Raw genomic sequence first — 18,843 nt, forward strand, 5'->3', positions numbered from 1 at the left:
CCCCCTGCTGTTTTACACACCTACAGCGTGCAGTGGAGTGGGAGGCAGTGGCAACACAAAGTGTGTTGATCCACTGAGAGGGGAGTAATAAAGCTGTCACAGTAACGTATATGTGGCTGATGTGTGACTCAGAGCGGTAGCAGCACATGTTTCCCCACTGGAAGGAATCAACTGGGGACTTTACTGTATATGAGGCGTTATTTTGGAGAGCCCATTTTTCTTCTTCTCCCACACACTCTGGTCACGATAAAATCCCTCACATCACCTTTTACTGGGTCGCTTTAGCTCCACTAAAGGCCAATTCATTGTTTCCGCATGTCTGCAAAGGTCTATATGGACGCCTGTGTGGATGTCAGCATGCAGCCCATTTTTTGTGACCACGTGAACTGTGACTGCTCCAATTACAAAATATAATCTGTTGTTCCACACTCCAGTCCAGTTCAACACACTGCGGTCAAGCCAGCCACAGTTGGCGCACTGCAGTGAAGTTAGTTTTAAGTTGGATATTCAGCGGACATTCAATCCGGCACCAACAATGTCTTCTTGGATTCATTTTCACCTGATGTCGGCAGTAGGATGGTAAACTGCCGAATGGGCTACACACGGAACAAAACTATGTAAAACTATGAATTGGCCTTAAGTTGGCCATTTTGAATTTTGTGCATTTTTCATGTATTTCATGCAAACCTTTACAAATTCCTCCTGGGGGGGTAATCGAATTTGTTTAAAATTTGCGTGGTATAACCCTCCAACTATGATTCCAAATGTGAAAGAATAGTCAAAAGCTGGGGGCAATGATGTCATAGATCATGTAAGAACACGCCACTTTGGGCACTTTACAGGAATTAAACTTTACGAAACTCTTTCGAGAGGATTCAACAGATCCATCTCAGTTTGGGCAGCAGAATCTCAAGACATTCACAATGCTGAACTGCAAAGCTTTTGTGTTTTCATGGAATGGTGTGCATGTGGCAAGGTGTGCAGTTAGCATGTTTCAACGTGACACAAGAAGCTGTTGACTTTACAGTCCAATCTGCACCAGACTTCACATGATGGATAACAGTCTGCACCTGAAGACATCTACAGGCCCATATCAGCTGTGCTTCAATTCAGGGGTTGCAGCCTTTGAAGGCTGTATTTGAAGACCGATTGCTTCACATTGGCGCAACCAAGACTGTCCCATTTGGAAGGCTCCTTCAAATGTGCCCAATGCAGCCTTCTTTACCAGAATTTGTAGGATGCAACGGATGAATCCTTTGTGGCCCAGCCTATCCCACGATACATTGCGCACCGGTGACCATTATATATTTAGTTAACTAACAGCTGTTAACTAGCTAACAGTTAACTGTTAGCTAAAAGCACACAGCTTAAACAATCTGAATTTAATAAGGTTACCTGAAAACTGTCCATCAGCCTGAAATATATGAAATGGCGGCATCTCTGGCGGTGAATCATCTCCTCAAATACTAAATAAAAAACATAATAACAATCTCTGGGTCCATGATTTACCGCTAACTAACTTCCTAGCTTACTCCTTCTTTCGTCAAGCGCAGCTAGTTGCTAGCTAACAGGAACGCCAATGGGTCAGGGCAAGAACAATTGATGATGCAACCAGGAAATCCTCTGCAGACCAGACTGTCCCATTTTGGAGACCGTTTGGTTTGGCTAATGCGGTCTTCGAAGGACGTGGCCAACATCGACCCCAAAGGCCGCGTCCTTCAAAGGCTGCAGCCCCTGAGCTGAGACACGCCTAGTGACTCATTTAGTCTCTGCCACTGAAACACAGGGTTGATTAGAGGAGACTGGGGCCAGTTGGAACAATTTTTGGTTTTGATGTCATGACTGAAAAACCTCTTGAACTATCTGATACAGATTGTTATGTAGGAAATTTGTATCTACTACTACTTGTTAACAGTCAATTTGTTGTTTTTACAAGCAATTTTAGAGTCACAATATCTTTTTAAAGATCTTTTTTTTGCCTTTATTAGATAGGAAAGCTCTAGTGTGAAATGGGGAGAGAGAGGGGAGATGACAGGCAGCAAGGGACCGGAGTTGGAATTGAACCCACAGCCGCTGCAGCAAGGACATGGTCTTTGTACATGAGGCGCCTGCTCTACTAGATCAGCTTTTCCTGCGGTATCAAAAATGGTTTTGATTATCGATATGTTTCAAGTTACTGTATTCAAGTTATAAAGTCCAGTATTCCGACAACACTCTCTGGCACTCCATAGTCTACAAAGGAAGTGGTACAAAAGTTGCAATAGATCATTTCTACAATGCACTCCAAGCAGGAAACACTGTGTCGACCAGCAACCCTGACGCACATGAAGGTGCGAGTGCCCGTTTATTGCTGCTTGCAGCTTTAATTATTGTCCTCCTCCCTCAAACACTCTGGTCACAGCTAGATCCCTCACCTCCCCTTCACTACAAGGACATGGATACTTTATGTGAGACACATGCGAGCTCAGCGAGCCCAATGAAGCTGTTATATTAAAGTGAGTTACAAACAAGCAGGAGGATGAATTCTTTAGCTCCGAGCATCAAGGGAGGACGGATACTCTCTGGGGAGGAACCCTGCATTCTGCTCCATCCATACATTATTCATACATCAACAACACCTGCAATGCAGAGCGCCTTTGGTGTGAGGCTTGGGGGGGGGTGAGGAGAGGAGGCTTGGGGATGAGGAGAGGAGGCGTGGGGGTGAGGAGAGGAGGCGTGGGGGTGAGGAGAGAAGGTGCAGGGATGAGGAGAGAGGAGGTGTGAGGCTGGGAGGGAGGCATGGGAATGAGGAGAGAGGAGACGTGGGGATGAAGAGAGGAGGTGTGGGGGTGAGGAGAGGAGGCGTGGGTATGAGGAGAGAGGAGGCATGGGGATGAAGAGAGAGGAAGCCTGGGGATGAGGAGAGGAGGCATAGGGATGAGAAGAGGAGGCATGAGGATGAGGAGAGAGGAAACCTGGGGATGAAGAGAGGAGGTGTGGGGGTAAGGAGAGGAGGCGTGAGGATGAGGAGAGAGGAAACCTGGGGATGAGGAGAGGAGGCGTGAGGATGAGGAGAGAGGAGGTGTGGTGGATGAGGAGAGAGGAAGCATGGAGATGAGGAGAGAGGAGGCGTGGAGATGAGGAGAGGAGGTGTGGGGATGAGGAGAGTAAGCATGGGGATGAGGAGAGAGGAGGCATGGGGATGAGGAGAGGAGGCGTGGGGATGAAGAGAGACGAGGTGTGGGGATGAGGAGAGAGGAGGCGTGGAGATGAGGAGAGGAGGCGTGAGGATGAGGAGAGAGGAGGCGTGGAGATGAGGAGAGGAGGCGTGAGGATGAGGAGAAAGGAGGCATGGGGATGAGGAGAGGAGGCATGGGGATGAAGAGAGAGGAGGTGTGGGGATGAAGAGAGAGGAGGCATGGGGATGAGGAGACGAGGTGTGGGGATGAGGAGAGAGGAGGCGTGGAGATGAGGAGAAAGGAGGCGTGGAGATGAGGAGAGGAGGCGTGAGGATGAGGAGAGAGGAGGCGTGGAGATGAGGAGAGGAGGCATGAGGATGAGGAGAGAGGAGGCATGGGGATGAGGAGAGGAGGCATGGGGATGAAGAGAGAGGAGGTGTGGGGATGAAGAGAGAGGAGGCATGGGGATGAGGAGAGGAGGCGTGGGGATGAAGAGAGACGAGGTGTGGGGATGAGGAGAGAGGAGGCGTGGGGATGAAGAGAGAGGAGGTGTGGGGATGAGGAGAGAGGAGGGGGATGGATGAGAGGTGTGAAACGAGAGCGAGGAGGTGCAGTGATGCTCAGCAGTTTGGTGAGAGGCTCATTTTTCTTGTGTGGCGCTCCTCTGTACAGGCTGGGTTATTAGAGCAACACATTTAGCCCTGCTCCCCCAGGAGTCAGGAGCTCACAGAGACGGGAGAAATTGGAGGAGGAGGGCACTCGACAATTGCTTATTGCGGTTATGATATCCCAAGGCACAGCATGACTATCTGTTGATGAGCTCTTGCTCTTTCTTCTCTTTTTTCACTTTTCTTTAGCATTTTCCCCCTTTTTATTCTCACTACTCTCTGCTTCCTATCTTTTTGTCTTTTCTTATTCCATCTCTTTTTCTTCTTGTCCTTTTTCCTTTCCTTCTTCCTTTTCTTTTTCATCCCATCTTTCCTCTTTTCATTTTTCACTTCCCTTTTCTTCCTGTCTTTTAAACTTTACTTTGTCCCTGCCTTTTCTTCTTGTTCTTCCTTCATTCCATCTTCCTTTCCTCCCACTCCCCCTTTTTTGTCTTTCCTCCTTTTTCTCCCTATGTTTTAGTACTTCCACTGTCCATTTCTATACTTGCTGTATTTTTTCCCTTTCCTACTTTCCTACTTCTTATCTTTCCTCTTTTCATTTCCAATTCTATTTTTCTTTTAATGTTTCTTCTTTTCCTCTTTTTGTTCCTTTTCTGGTGCCCATTCGTTTTGTTCCCCTTCTCCCCTTTTCTTCTTCCTTTCCTTTTTCTCATCTTTCCTCTTTGTTCACTTCCTTTTCCTACCTTTTAGTCTTTTCCCCTTCCCTTTCTTTAAGTTCTAATCTTTCCTTCTTTTACTCTTCACTTCCTATTACACCGTCTTTAAATACTTCAACCTTCCTTTCCTTTTCACTTCTTCCTTTCTTTTTCTTCCTATCTTCCCTCTTTAAATGTTTGACTTCCTTCTTCCCCTTCCTTTTGCTTCCTGCCTTTCCCCCTTGTCGCCTCACCTTTTCTTCTCACTCATCTGTCACACCCATCAGTGTGAGGGCAACTGTTCATAAACCCTCAAAGAGTCACACTTCTCTTTCTTGTGCTGACATGTCACTGATGATGACACTCACACACAGCAAGAACACACTCACCTGTCTCGCTTGTGTTTCTTCCCACTCTTTTTCTTCTTCTCTCTGTGAGTGGGTGAGGAGCTGCCGAACCTTTTGGTGGAGAGAAGGGAAGAATTTGCATGCCATGACAAAGATGCAAAATGAGCCTCAGATTGCTGCCAGCTTCTGGCTTTTCACTCATCACTGTGTTCCATTACATCACACCGTCAGAGGGGATCATTGTTAGCAAAGGTGACAGCTGATGTTTCTCTCTTTGTCCCCAGCTCCATTCATCTCTCTGCCTTTATCTTCTTATCCTTTCTTCTCCTTAGCATTGTCTCCTTCTCTCTCAGTCTCTCACTCTGTCTGTCTTCTGCTGACCTCGTCAAAAGACAATGGGAAATGAGACTTTGCTAATGACTCCTTACAATCGACCCCCCCTTTCTCTATGATTGCAGTATCTGATAGCTCGTTAGAAATATTCCAACAAAAATAATTGGAATTCCATTTCACAAAACCACAGTGTAATTATTCTGTCAACGAGGCGGCAGGAAAAAAGAGAAAGGACAAAAATTGAACCACTTCATCAGCGGAAGCCGTTTCCACTCACCGACTCCTTCGGCGGCCAGATTTCTTCTTCTTCCTTTTCTTTGGACGAGGGGATGGAGAGCTGCTTGATTTCCTCTTCACTCTGAATTGGCCACAGAAAGAGAGAACAAGTGGGGGAGCGAGATTGAAAGTGAGATCCAGAGTGAGAGAGGCAGAAATAATTCACAAGTGATTGTTATAATAATTTCCAGAAAGAATAAATTTCTGATTATAGTTATTTGCTACTGTGCGAGGTGATAAGGGTCTATTTTCTCATTTCCTCATTTCATTCTGCCATAACATGCAATACATCAGACAATGGAAACAGGAAATCACTTTGAGAAAATGACACTTAATCTTTTCTGCCAAGTGTCACGTCCAGAAAATCTAAATAACCATCTGCATTATGGTTTGCAAACGTAAATAACAACAGATGTTCATCTCCAGGTGCGTGCTGTTACTGTGTGGTGGAGGAGAGCATTTCATCTTGGGATTCATTTATGGATAGTACCATAGGAAACACCCAGCGGCCATGTGAAGGAGATAATGGGTGGCTGATTTAATTCACCACTTGAGGGGTTACAGCTGGTCAACACATCAACATTAAACAGCATGTGTGTGTTTAAACATGTGCTTTACCGGTTGTCGCTGTGGTAATCATGGTCATAGCCTCCGACCTGATAGCCAACCAATTCAGGGTCTTCTTCGTACCCATCAGGCCGATAATGCAGGTGGTTGATCCTGGAAACACAAGAGTCAAGGGTCATAAATGTGGAGTGTGTGTGTGTTGAGAGTGAAAGGAGTAAAGCCTTCACACTACAATTCTGTATTTTTTGTATGCACAGAAGCCGATGCAAAGCAAAATGCAGTCTTCTTGAAAAAGGAAAAATATTGGGCCCATCCAATCCTGAGAAGGAGTGCAGAGAAAGTAGAGTTTACCTGCTGATAAAGGAACAGCTGAATCATCCTGATCATTTCAAGGTCTGTTTCAGCATGTCAGTGATCCAGTTTGATATGGTACTAGCAATACTGGAATCACTTTGCTGCTGCTCTCCCTGCCTTAGACTTTCCATGTAGGCGCGTGGAAGGGCAGGGAGGTTTGCTCTCTCTGCCTTAAGGCTTTCCTCGTAGGCGCGTGGAAGAGACTTTCTGCATAGGCCTAGGAAAGGCAGAGAGGCCCCAGAACAGAGTCATACCACCAAATGTAATAAAGTTTTCTTTGACGAAAGTGGCTGACTGAACTAGTGGCAACAAAGGCCAACTGTTGCGTTGCCTCACATCGCCTGCGTCTTGGACAAAAAGTTGGCCCGACATTGACCAACGGCTGACCATGGGCTTGGTGTGTCAAGGCTCTAAGGTGTTGTGTAATGTAACTTACTGTGAGAGAGTGGAGACAAAAGTTGGACAATCCAACTTTAGAAGATTAAAGATCTGATGATCGGGTGGAAGTAACATCAACTGTCCTACCTACCTACCTACTTACCTACCTACCTACCTACCTACCTACCTATGATTTGAATTTTTTTTAGGAATTGTGATGGAGCTACATAAAAAGTGGGACATTTTACAGTTGAAAAAAATCAACTTGTCAGTCCTCTCAGGTTTTATTACAGTTTAACCTGAGGGGAACACAAATGTCTGCACCAAATTCCATGGCAATCCATACATTAGTTGTTCAGACATTTCATTCAAAACCACAAATGTGAACCTGCTGGTGGCGCTAGAGAAGTCGGAGGATGACCAATGTCAGTAGGATTCATTCTCTGGGGATCATGAATTTAGAAAATTAATGGATATCCATCCGATAGTTGTTGAGATTTTTCAGTCTGGATCAAAGTGGTGGGTGGACCTGATGAAGCTATGCTGCTGGATAATGAATGTACCCAGCGTGCACCTACCCATCTGGTGCCTAACTTTGTTCCAAAAAACATTAAGTTAAATATATAAAAATGAGATGCTCACACTGAACTTTTTTGTGACTATGGTTTTACACTGACATTTGTAATCTTCTCTCATCCCGGCAGTGAGAATATCATCATCTCTCTCACTCTTACAGCTTAGCTTGTGGGATTCATATCTTCCCACTTGTTCCTCACACACACAGTGTATTGTATATACAGACAGATGGCAGCAGCCTCTTCCCTAATCCTCCCTTCCCGCTACCCCCTCCTCTCTTATGTGGCCTCCTCTGATCCACCAGATCTGACCTTGCAGGCTCCATACGGGCTAAAGAAACAGATAAAGAACATGCCACACTGATTATTTTTTCCCCCATGCAGTCCTATCTCTCTGACCTTGTACTGTTATAAACAGAGCAGGCCACGCTCTGGGCTTTCTGGTACCTTTCATGCAGAGATGCTACATACGGAAGTGGAGGTTACTTTTATTAGAGTGATAATGACAGAGACACAACCTCGATGACGAACCATGCAGCCTCGATTAGTAGGAGAGAGATGAAAACAGGCAGGACTAATGAGATGAAGAGCAACACACAGAAAGAAGATGACAAAGCAAAGGATGGTGCATCTCTACCGAGGAGATCAAACACACCATCAGAGTGAAGAGCAGGGCTGGTGCAGAGAAAAAAAGACAAAGTGAAGTGGTGTATAGAATGTGGAAGGAGAGAGTGTGGAGGATTTGAACAGGACACAAGCCTGATGGTTAGTTAGGAAGAGATGAGGCAGCAAAGCTCTTAATTGGCTAAGCACCACTGGGCACAGCAGGGATGCCAAGAACCAGCGAAATAACCTCACTTCACAATGACAGCGTTTTCTCTGCACAGAGAAGTGTTGCAGCCCCCCACACACACACTGCAACATGCGCTCTGATGAATAAACTTACAAAAATCATGCTAATTTGAACTTGAGCAACAAACACAACAGTCTGCAAAAACAGAATCAATTGGGGAGAGAAGTAAACAACTGCAGGCAGTGTGGGCGTGACACAGTTCACATGGGAGAAGGAATTTTAATGTGAACAAAGTTAGGAACTCTATTAAGTTAGAAACTGAGAGTCAATATAGATGCACTACTGTTGATGGCACTCATTTTATTACTGAGAAAAACATGTAAATATTGAGCAGAGGACACATGTAAACCTCTTGTAACAGTATCTTCTTAGTCTAGCTATTGAATCGTGAAGTGAAAGAAGACGGGAGCCGCTGAGGGAGTGGTGAATGATTTATGGACTTTACATGCTCTGCATTTTGCCTTACAGGCTAACACCCTACCCTCTGAGAGGTGGAGGTTGTATACAAATGCTTTGTGGCAGAAACATATTCACTTTAACCCAAACCACATTTTTTTCTAACCTTAACAACACGTGTCTTTCTGGCAGAAAACCTACCAGGCAGACTTCCTCCAGCAGCAGGTTGCAGCCTGAGAGGAAGACTGGAAACATGACTCAGGGCTTTCAAACCACCTTCAGTGATTATCAAGTTTTTGACCTTGTATATGTCCACAGAATGTTTTTATATGCTACAAGATAAGCAGTCATGGCTGAGCATTTCCACCTTAGAGCTACAGTGTACCAATGATGGTGACAAAACTTCAAATTCAGACAGCCAGATTTTCATTCGTCACAAGCATAAGGAACCAATCCTGTCAACTTGTGGGGTGGAGATTTCCATATCATTAGCATAACCCTAAGACGAAACAAGTAGAAGCCACATGTTTTGTTACTTCTGAAGTTCAGTTTCAATTTCACCCTCTTATCAGAGATGGCATTCGTGAAGAAGGTTTGTCCAAACACATTATTAATGTGCTTCACATGAAAATAGACATAATGGACATAAAACAGAACTGATTCATAAAATCAGAGTTGGAAAACTATAAATCATAAAATCATGTAAGATTTTAAAAGAGTTGCAGCAGCATGAAGCATAAATAGAAAGTAAAAGTATGAAAAGAAAGAGTTTCAGACCTGTATCTGGACGACAGAACCTGACCCAGAACCTTTAGTTGGTAAATTGTATATTCTTTTATAGTCAATATTCTTCTCAAAAGATGCTAGAATTTAACATCAAACAAATATTCACATCAACGACAGTTCTCTTCAACCCAGTTGCCAGAAGAAAATGTTGGCATTATAAGTTTCTGCAAACCAGAAAACTGTTAACATCTGTTAATATCTTGAACTTTACATTTCATTGTTCAGTTGTGACAACGCTGCTGTTGATGAGTGCTTAGATTTAGGCTCAAAATTTACTTGGTTAGGGTTAAGAAAAGATCATGCTCTGATCTAGAATACCCAGTTTGGTTGCAACAAACATAACTGTTGTCAAAATGGTTTATAATCCAATCATTTGACCCTTTGCTAAGTCCCGCCCCCAGACACAGACTGGCCAATCATAACAAAGCATCTGGCCGGGTCAGACCAGGGTCCGACAACAACACAGCTGCGCTCCATTTACTCTAATGCAGTCGTTTCAGATTTTCTTCATTTTCAGGCTGGTTTTGTGGATTTGGAGCTAAATGTTGTGCCTGGGGCACGTTGTTTATTAATGATACTCGTTACCTGGAGAGGTTGGAACAAGATATACGTTTCTTCCCTGTTCCAAAACCAAAATCAGACCCTGAAAAGTGCAGGGTTAGCTAGCTAGCTACTGAAGATATAGCCTACTGAATGTATACACATGCTGCTTTTGCTTTTTAATGATTATAACAGTGAAACAAAGACTGACCCTGCTGTACAGGAACCAGTGAAGGGAAGCAGGGAAACTTTGCTGATATTCAACCAGCTGTGTGTCATCGCAGTGTGCGCAGATGAGCGTTGTTTGACTTCCCCTGAAGATCCCTGCCTGTCCGGCGACGGAGGTCTGGGTGCTGGCAGCAGCACGGGGGTGAAGCCAAACACCGTTCATCTGCACACACTGTGATGCCACACAGCTGGTTCAGTATCAGCAAAGTTTCCCTTTATATTCATTGTCTTGTGTGGCGATCAGCAGTGATGTGGTGGTTCACTTTTACACTGTGATCTGCAGCCTATAGTTCGGCTTTAGCTTCTAACTATCTTTGTCTTCTTAAGCTGTTGTTGCTGCTGAGTCAGTTTGACATCCTGGATATATCCTTCAAACACAGACTGTAGACCCCTCTGTCTGCTTCTCTCTGGAATCACTGTTTCATTTCTCCAAAAATATGATTATATTTCTTCAGGGAGTGCCATTAGTTACAGTGTGGGTTCTACACTCAATCAACGGACCATCTCAAAGGGGCAGCCTATCATCAATGTCAGCAAATATCCTCATTGTCATTTTCTTGGCTGTTTGTCATTGTCTGCCTGGTGCTTGGCCGCTAGCACTGTTTGTGGGCTTGGGCGAATGGTGACACAGAGTTCTTTTTTTTTTTAAAGATTATTTTCTGTCTTTTTTCCTTTATTGGTGAGGATAGTTTAAGCATGAAAGGGGGACACAGAGAGGGGATGACATGCAGCAAAGAGCCGCAGGCTCGAATCAAAAGTGAGGCCACTGCGTCAAGGACATTGCCTTTGTATATGGGACACCTGCTCTACCCACAGAGCCACCGGGTGCACCACTGATTTGTATCTTAAGATGACAAAATGCATCGTGTTTTTACTTTGCATATTTGATCATATGATATTGGACTGCTGATTATTGAATCAATATATCGACCCAGATCAATGTATCATTACACCCCTACTAGGTTTCTCACCATCCACCATGATGACAAACTCAGCCCATCTACATAAAATCAGAATTACGTCACTTTATCTTGGTATGACACGTCTGAAAGATATAAATGTAATGTATGGTTTGCAGAAATGTGCAAAGCCAGTGTTTTCCTCTGGTGGCTTGGCTTTGCTCCTAATAGTGAAGATGCACATAGAATATTTATCTATCACACAGAATGAGGTCCCTCATGATTTTATGGGGTTAGTGTGTTAATAATGAAACAATTTACACTGCATTTCAATTAGACTAAAAGTCATTAGCAAAGCCTGATTGGACACCATTCATGATAATATGTTATTTTCTAGATGGATAAAAAAAAAATGCAAAATGCCATTTGTTTTTGGCTAAGGCTAGTGTCCCTGTAGGGCTGGGAGCGAATGCCAAGAAGAGCAATTAACAACAACTGAAACTATCTAGTGGTCCCATGCTTAGTCATTATAGATAAATCAACTAATTCCCCATCCTGTCTCTAATCTCTTAAGCGATGCCATGCTCCAATATGCCAGAGACATCTGTCCAGCCTGGTGGTGATCAACGCAGCGTCCCTGTTAGGCAGATGAGTGAGTGTCCCTGTGCTTAATGGTGCCCTGGTGAGGAGGGAAGCTCCCTAACTCAGCCGCTGTCCCCGGGACCTGGCAGTGATGGACCACAGCCAAGGACCTCCACAGGGCTGCAGCACAAAGCAGTGCAGCCCATCCATATCCACGCTCAGACAGCCACTCTGCCATTGAAGGCCCGGATATATTTCTATTGCTGCACAGAGTTATAGTTTGTTATTCTGGGAGGAGGTGGGTGGAGGTCGGATTGATTGCTCCGCAGCAGGAGGGTGGGGGCAAATCTAGTAGCTGGTAGCTTTATGGTGGTCATATTAGGATGAAGGATCGACTGGGCTGGAGGTTTACGCTGATCAATTCAGTGATCATGGGGAAAACCTTGATGTTGTGGGTGCACCCAGATTATCTGTGCAACAGTCAAACAGTGGATCCATTTTTATTGCAACTGTTTGCTAATGAGAAACGTCCGTCTCAGGCATTTCATCAGATATCGATTGCCAATGTGAAGCCCAGAATCAGCTTCCTCATTGATCTGGCCCTGTTTGGACAGTCTCTGTGTGTAAGAGGCTTTACGCACTGCATTCCTTCTTCTGCCCCGTGTTCCCATCCATTCTGCAGGAAATCAATGTGGGACATCGGTAAACAGAGTTATGAGCCAGCTCATCCATGCTTACTGCTGGCTGTTTACTGCTAGTGTGTAAGTGAGTATTAAGCTACAGCTGAGCGGTGCAGCATGTCAATAGTAATAGTCCCCGTGGAAAAGATGGCATCTGAATAAAACCTCACAGCTGAGCAAACTCACGCTCACTGAAGGCAGCAGAGCTACCGAGGCTGTGATGGAGCCTCCTCTCATTTAGCAGATTATCTACCAGTATGTCCATTATCTACATCTATAAATCTCTGTGTTTTACATCAGTTTGTACCTTAATTTTGAGTTATATGATTTATATGATTATACGATGTATAATTAACTGCGGCTGGTCACAAAATTTGTGATTGGTGACACCATTAAAATCAGTGGCGATTGCTCTAAGACTGCAAGGGCAGCTCAGCTTCCCCTAAAATGTCAAAAAATAAATATGTACTGTTGTGTTTACATTTCATTGACTAAATATACGCTAGAACGCGTTCAACTTTTGTTCAGAATCAGCTACTTAGTATTATCACAGGTCACTGACGCGACTTTCTTCTCATTCATTCCCGTAGCGTCGCAGTGCATTAAACAGTGTCGAAGCTCAGGGTCCCAAGACTTCAATGGGGAAGCATAGAGTGGGTTGTTCCACTGCAGCGAAACTAGACAGCCATTGGATTAATGCTCAGTTTTGTCCCACCCATCGGACGCTCAGTGTCTCTGGGGGTCTATGGGGCAGTGGGCTGGCCTCGGCTGGCCTGGCCACTGGGCTTCCGCATGATGATTGGATGATCTGTCTGAGGCTGAATCCCTTTTTGACTGACAGCGAAATGAGCGAATCAGCGATCTTGAAATATAAAACACCACTGGAGCATTTTTCAAGTTTCATTCCGTTGTTCCGAGTTGATCTGGAGACTTTTCCAATCCTCTTAGTGACTTTTTCTTTGTTAAAAACGACTAGCGACAAATCTAGCATCTTTTTCAGGTGTTATTGGAGACTGTACTCGTGTTTGGAGACTCTGACTTCTGTTGCTCTGCAGTTACTGTCCCCAACGAGCAGCGGGTGCCGCTGTGAGCCCCTCAACCGTCCCAGTGCACTCACAGGCGGTCACACGAGCCTCGCGCAGCAGCCCCAGCTAGCGAGCGAGCTAGCAAGCTGCACATAATGGCAGACAGTTTGAATATTGTCGACCGGATTTTGGCGAAGCTATTTTATAGTCTTCCTTACGAGGAGAAACTTAGAGTTAAACAGCAGGGCAGATCAACACCTCAGACTGATTTGGTGCAAAGGGTGGGGAAAAGTAACAGGTCTTTTCACCCATCTGGAAATCTTTGAGGTGTGTTTTGCTGTGGTTCTATGGCATGAGTGTGGTTGAAGTTACTGCCTTGCTACAATATGACACCTTTTATGATGTAAACTTAAAGTGAGCTTCCCCTGTTTGAAAGACCAGCAGCCGCCACTAATTAAAATACTTTATAATAACCTTTACTCTTACCATTATTTGTTATATTTGTTCTTTAATTTAATTTTTTTCATTTACTGAAACTAACTTTGTTCATGTATGTCACATAAACTTGCAAGATGTTTCAAATTTTAATCCAACTATTAGATTTCAGTGCAGGTAAAACTTAAGCCAAACAAGACAAAGAGTCTACAGCAGTAACACGTATTATCACTCTTATCATGACATAAGACAATTACATGAGAAAAAATAAGACAGGTAGCTTTTGTGATACTGTCTACCGACAGACAAGTTTTTTTTTTCTCTTTTCTTTCAGCAGTAGGTCATCTAAGCTGCTGCTTTGTTGTAATTTGCTCCGTACAATAAAGCGATCCATTGTCCCACTCACGGCTTTCTCCTTTTAAATGTTATCATCCACAACACTGGCTGCTAATCAGGGCTTTTGATGTGTCACACATTTATAATTCCCACACGTAAATGGCGACAAATAGGTTCCCCGTGAAGGTTTTTTTTTTAATTAAATTAAATTAAATTACATTTTTTGGCTAGAGTTTGCCTTGCCTTTGTGTTATTGGGAAATGGGTGTGCACAACATACTGACACAGTCAAATAAAAATTCATTCATAACTTTTTGTATAGGCGCAGTTGAATATTTCAGTAATAGTGTGTGGTTATCAGAAAAGCCCACAGCACACCTGGATTGAGAAACAGTGGTCGACAGCACTATACACAGAATACAGCTAATGGTGATGGGAATGTCATCAGTTGTGCTGGTATTTGATCATAAACCAAAGGGAAGGGAAGGCTATCGCTGGAGACGTAAGGCATCTGCTATTCAATCAATATGACCTTATGAGATCGGGACGACGGTTTACTGTACCTAGGCTACAAGCCCGAGAGCAGAGGTTGTTTGTCCCCACTAGTATTGTGCTCCTGAACATGCACCTCAGCTCTGCGTGTAAATGTAATTTCTGTTTATTCATCAAATCAGTATTTTAATAGGACTCACCTAAACAACCCTACTGTGTTCATGATGCTTGATGATATGTGTTGCTTTTTGTTTGTATTGTATTGTGTTGTGTTGGTGCTCCTGATGACTATGGGACGCAAGTCAAATTTCCCCATTGGGGACAAATAAACTATCTATCTATCTATCTATCTATCTATCTATCTATCCATCCATCCATCCATCCATCCATCCATGTCCATTCATGTCTCTATCTGGCCGATGACTGGCTGACTGAACTTGCTGCTGCTCCGTCGCATCCACTGAGCACAGAGTCCAGAGAGCCACATTAGTGCACGTTCACTGAGGAGTTGAGATCTGTCCAAAAAGCTGCGAGCTGTTTTTCAGCTCATGTTGGTACAGTGGATTTGACTCTCTAAGGACCATGAATGTGCAGACTTTCATGGCAGTCTATCAAATAGTTGTTGAGATATTTCAGTCTGGACCAAAGTGGTGGACCAACACACTGGTACTGCCATCCCTAGAGCTGTGCCACTAGCATTGATAAAATGAAATAGAATCAAACAAGGACCCTCGTTTTCGAGACATGCCAGGTCTCTGCAGTATGGATGTGGGTGAAACTCCAATGTTAGTCTTTGTTGTTAACTACTTATAAATAAAACAATCTGTATGGGGGCAAGTACAAACTGACTTCAGTGAGTAGATTTCTGACCCACTTGCCTGACAAGACGTTAATGCTGAACCCTGCATACTATAAACAAGAGTGACACAACCTTTACACTAATATGAGATCACTTGCACATCTGAGTATACTGTAAGCTGTAGGCTCTTGGGGCCCCTGTGCGCCCACGTTAACTGATGTGAGCGTCCCGTAACATATTCTCTATTAATGTAGGGGATTGTTGATCTGCTTATTGCTGGTGGCAGTAAGCGTCAGGGGGCCTATAGCACAGCTTTGCCCTGAGGCCAACCCACGGGTTCATGCCAGCATACTTCATATAATATTTCAGAAGGAGGCACTTCACATTTAAAGTCAGGGTGGTGGTCAGAGGGATGTAGATTACTACACAAAGCGGTCTGCAGTTGTGTGTGTGTGTGAGTGCGTATATGTGTGTGTAAAGGGCCTGGGGGAGTGTTGAGTGCAAGGGGAGTGGGGGGATAACAACCCTGCAAATTACAACCTTCTTCAATTTTCCACATCAAGGCCTTTCTGGAGAGAGAAAGTTGCAGAATTGGAGAGAAGCTCTGAAATCCCAAATTGACCCGAGTCAGAAGTGCCCTTGAGAGTGAACTAACCCGAAAAGCAAAACAAACAAAGCTTTCTGTATCTTCAGAGTGTACTTTCTCTGGGCCACAAATTATTAAATCAAGTTTATTACATTCGTCCTGCTGAGTTTAACTGTCCTCTATGACTCCCTCCTTGTTTCAGCGTGGACTGGTTTAATGTCAGACGCCGACTGAGGTGCAGGGGAGGATAAGTCATTAGTCGAGTCTGTGAGACAGGAAGCATCAGCGTCATTAGCAGTCATTAGTTTGCAGACAGCGGGTCACGTCGCCACCACACGCTGCCGCTCTCCATCGTTCACACATACAGTATGATGGACTGACTCAGGAGGGACACCACGCCTACATCCTGCTGCTGCCATGTCTCATGTGTGTGACGACTGAAGCAGTGTCCTGTGCGAGTGTGTGTCTGCGTGTGATCTGGACAGAGAACATACATGCAATCATTTATTTTGCTTCTTTTAATGCCATCTCTGCTCGCCTCAGATGAGACACTCTCCCTGTCGCCTCGTGCTCGGAGCTGGAGCGAGGCTTATAGCGCTAAACAAATTGACAATTATCATGCCAATCTTCGCCTCATTGGCTTCCAGCAGAGTTTAGAATAGACTTTAAAATGCTGCTGATTATTTTCAAAGCATCAGGGTTTAACCATTCCCTGTGTATCCAGAGAGAGGCATTATCAGTCAAAACCCAAGGATTCAAATTAAAATTTACTGCACTGTTGCAATTACGGTCCATATTGTTTGGAGCCGACCGCCTGAAGACATTATTAGACTTGCAGGCCATTTCTCATAACCTCTTTTAAAAATCAATTTCAGCCTGTATTTGATATTTATGGCTGTCTAGTGTTATTAGATTAATTTACTCTAATTCATTTATCATCAGGGATACAAAACTCTTATGGTTCCTAATGAATTAGCTGGAGAATGAACGACAGAATGGAGGTTAGGTGAATGCACACAAGAGGTTTAAATATATTGTTTGGATTTGCATAGATAATGTGATCTGAATCCAGATTTCAGCAGTAATATTCTCCCCCTACCCTGACCTGTAAACTGAAAACATGAGGTTACATTTAGGCACAAACAAAACCCCTCGGTTATGGCTAAAAAAAAAATCTTGCCGTAGCTTAAATATCTGATTTTGGAAGTCCGATCCCCCCTGGAAAACCAGAAATGTGAAAAACAACCGCTTTTTGTGGCACTATACAGACAGGAAACAGAGTGATAACGCAGCTGGAAATGCAGCAATGTATGAGTTAAAAACAACTGCTTCTCATGGTGCTATCCCTGCTGCTACAAAACATCCACATCTGGAGGCTATAAAGCCACAATGACAACTACAACCAGTGTTGTTGTGTGTTGGTCTTGAACAGTGCTCTGCAGCTTAGCATGTGTCCTGCCCAGGTGATACACTCTACACCATGCCCTCCACTTCAACAGAGTCACTTAAGAAACGATTACACTCACCAGCCACTTTATTAGGTACACCTTGCTAGTACTGGGTCTAATTCTTGGTGGCATAGATTCAAGGAGCTGGAAACATTCCTCAGAGATTTTGGTCCATATTAACATGATAGCATCACACAGTTGCTGCAGATTTGTCGGCTGCACATCCATGATGTGAATCTCCCGTTCCACCACATCCCAAAGGTGCTCTATTGGATTGAGATGTGGTGACTGTGGAGGCCATTGGAGTACAGTGAACTGTCATGTTCAAGAAACCAGTTTGAGATAATGTGAGCTTTGTGACATGGTGCGTTATCCTGATGGAAGTAGCCATCAGAAGATGGGTACAGTGTGGTCATAAAGGGATGGACACAGTCAGCAACAATACTCAGGTAGGCTGTGGTGTTTAAACCATGCTCAGTTGGTACTAAGAGGCCAAAAGTGTGTGTGTAAACTGTCTGTGTGTGAAAATCCTAGAAAATACTCAGACCAGCCACAACCACACCACGTTCAAAGTCACTTAAATCACCTTTCTCTCTCATTCTGATGCTCAGTTTGAACTTCAGCAGGTCGTCTTGACCATATCTGCATGCCTAAATGGATTGAGTTGCTACCACGTGATTGGCTGATTAGCTATATGTGTTAACAAGCAATTGCACAGGTGTACCTAATAAAGTGGCTGGTGAGTGTGTCTGTTATGTGTGAAACATGCAAACGTAAGGTGTTTGTCGTTTGCAGAAACAGACAATGCCAACATTTTCTTCTGGCGACTGGGCTGCACCTGAGTGACACAATTTCGGGGACCTAACAGCACTTCCTCTCAGAGTCATTACTCAGTCAAATCTGAACACACAGATATCACTGACATCCTGCTACAATCATTCACTCTGTACTACTGTCCATCAAGGATATCTCATATGTCCATAGTTATTAAGAAATCAAGCATTCCTTGTAACTTCACATCATGTCTCATAATCCTCAAATTCTGTCTTATTCTTCCATTTTTCAGTACTCCAGGTCATTTTTGTCAGCGCAGTGTGAACAGGAACTGTTGTGGCCAAAGCAGCGGGACTTTTCATGACGCATATGTGACAGAATGTAAACCAATAAGCTAAAAACACAGATGTGAAGATAGTTTTAATATTCAGTCATTTGACGTAGTTCATCCTTAATAATGTTTCATCAGACTGGCTGTGCAGCGCAGCACGAGGCTCAATTGATGTTGCAGGTTATTTTTACTACATGATCCTCACGAGGCTCCGCACTTTCATTGACACTTCAAACAAACTTTATTTTCTTCTGGGACACCTCCTCTTCAATTGTGAAAGAATATCATGGAATATGGCCCAGTGTCTTTCTTGTATCGTAACGCCCTGTTCTGTTTCTATTACTGATTTTCACTTGGAAAATG

At 44.0% G+C, this 18,843-nt stretch overlaps 1 protein-coding gene across 2 annotated transcripts in view; it reads right to left on the reverse strand.

The window, feature by feature from the left end:
• The window catches only part of srrm3 (serine/arginine repetitive matrix 3), a 129,996-nt gene that overhangs the window by 29,157 nt on the left and 81,996 nt on the right, over positions 1-18,843 (reverse strand). For both annotated transcript variants that reach the window (XM_033640750.2, XM_033640742.2), the window contains exons 4-6: positions 6,036-6,137; positions 5,419-5,499; positions 4,851-4,919 (exon numbers count right to left, since the gene is read on the reverse strand). In XM_033640750.2, coding sequence (XP_033496641.1) covers positions 4,851-4,919; positions 5,419-5,499; positions 6,036-6,137 — 252 coding nt within the window. The remainder of the gene's footprint in view (positions 1-4,850; positions 4,920-5,418; positions 5,500-6,035; positions 6,138-18,843) is intronic.

This window comes from Epinephelus lanceolatus, chromosome 11, assembly GCF_041903045.1.
Source record: "Epinephelus lanceolatus isolate andai-2023 chromosome 11, ASM4190304v1, whole genome shotgun sequence".
NCBI lineage: Eukaryota > Metazoa > Chordata > Actinopteri > Perciformes > Serranidae > Epinephelus > Epinephelus lanceolatus.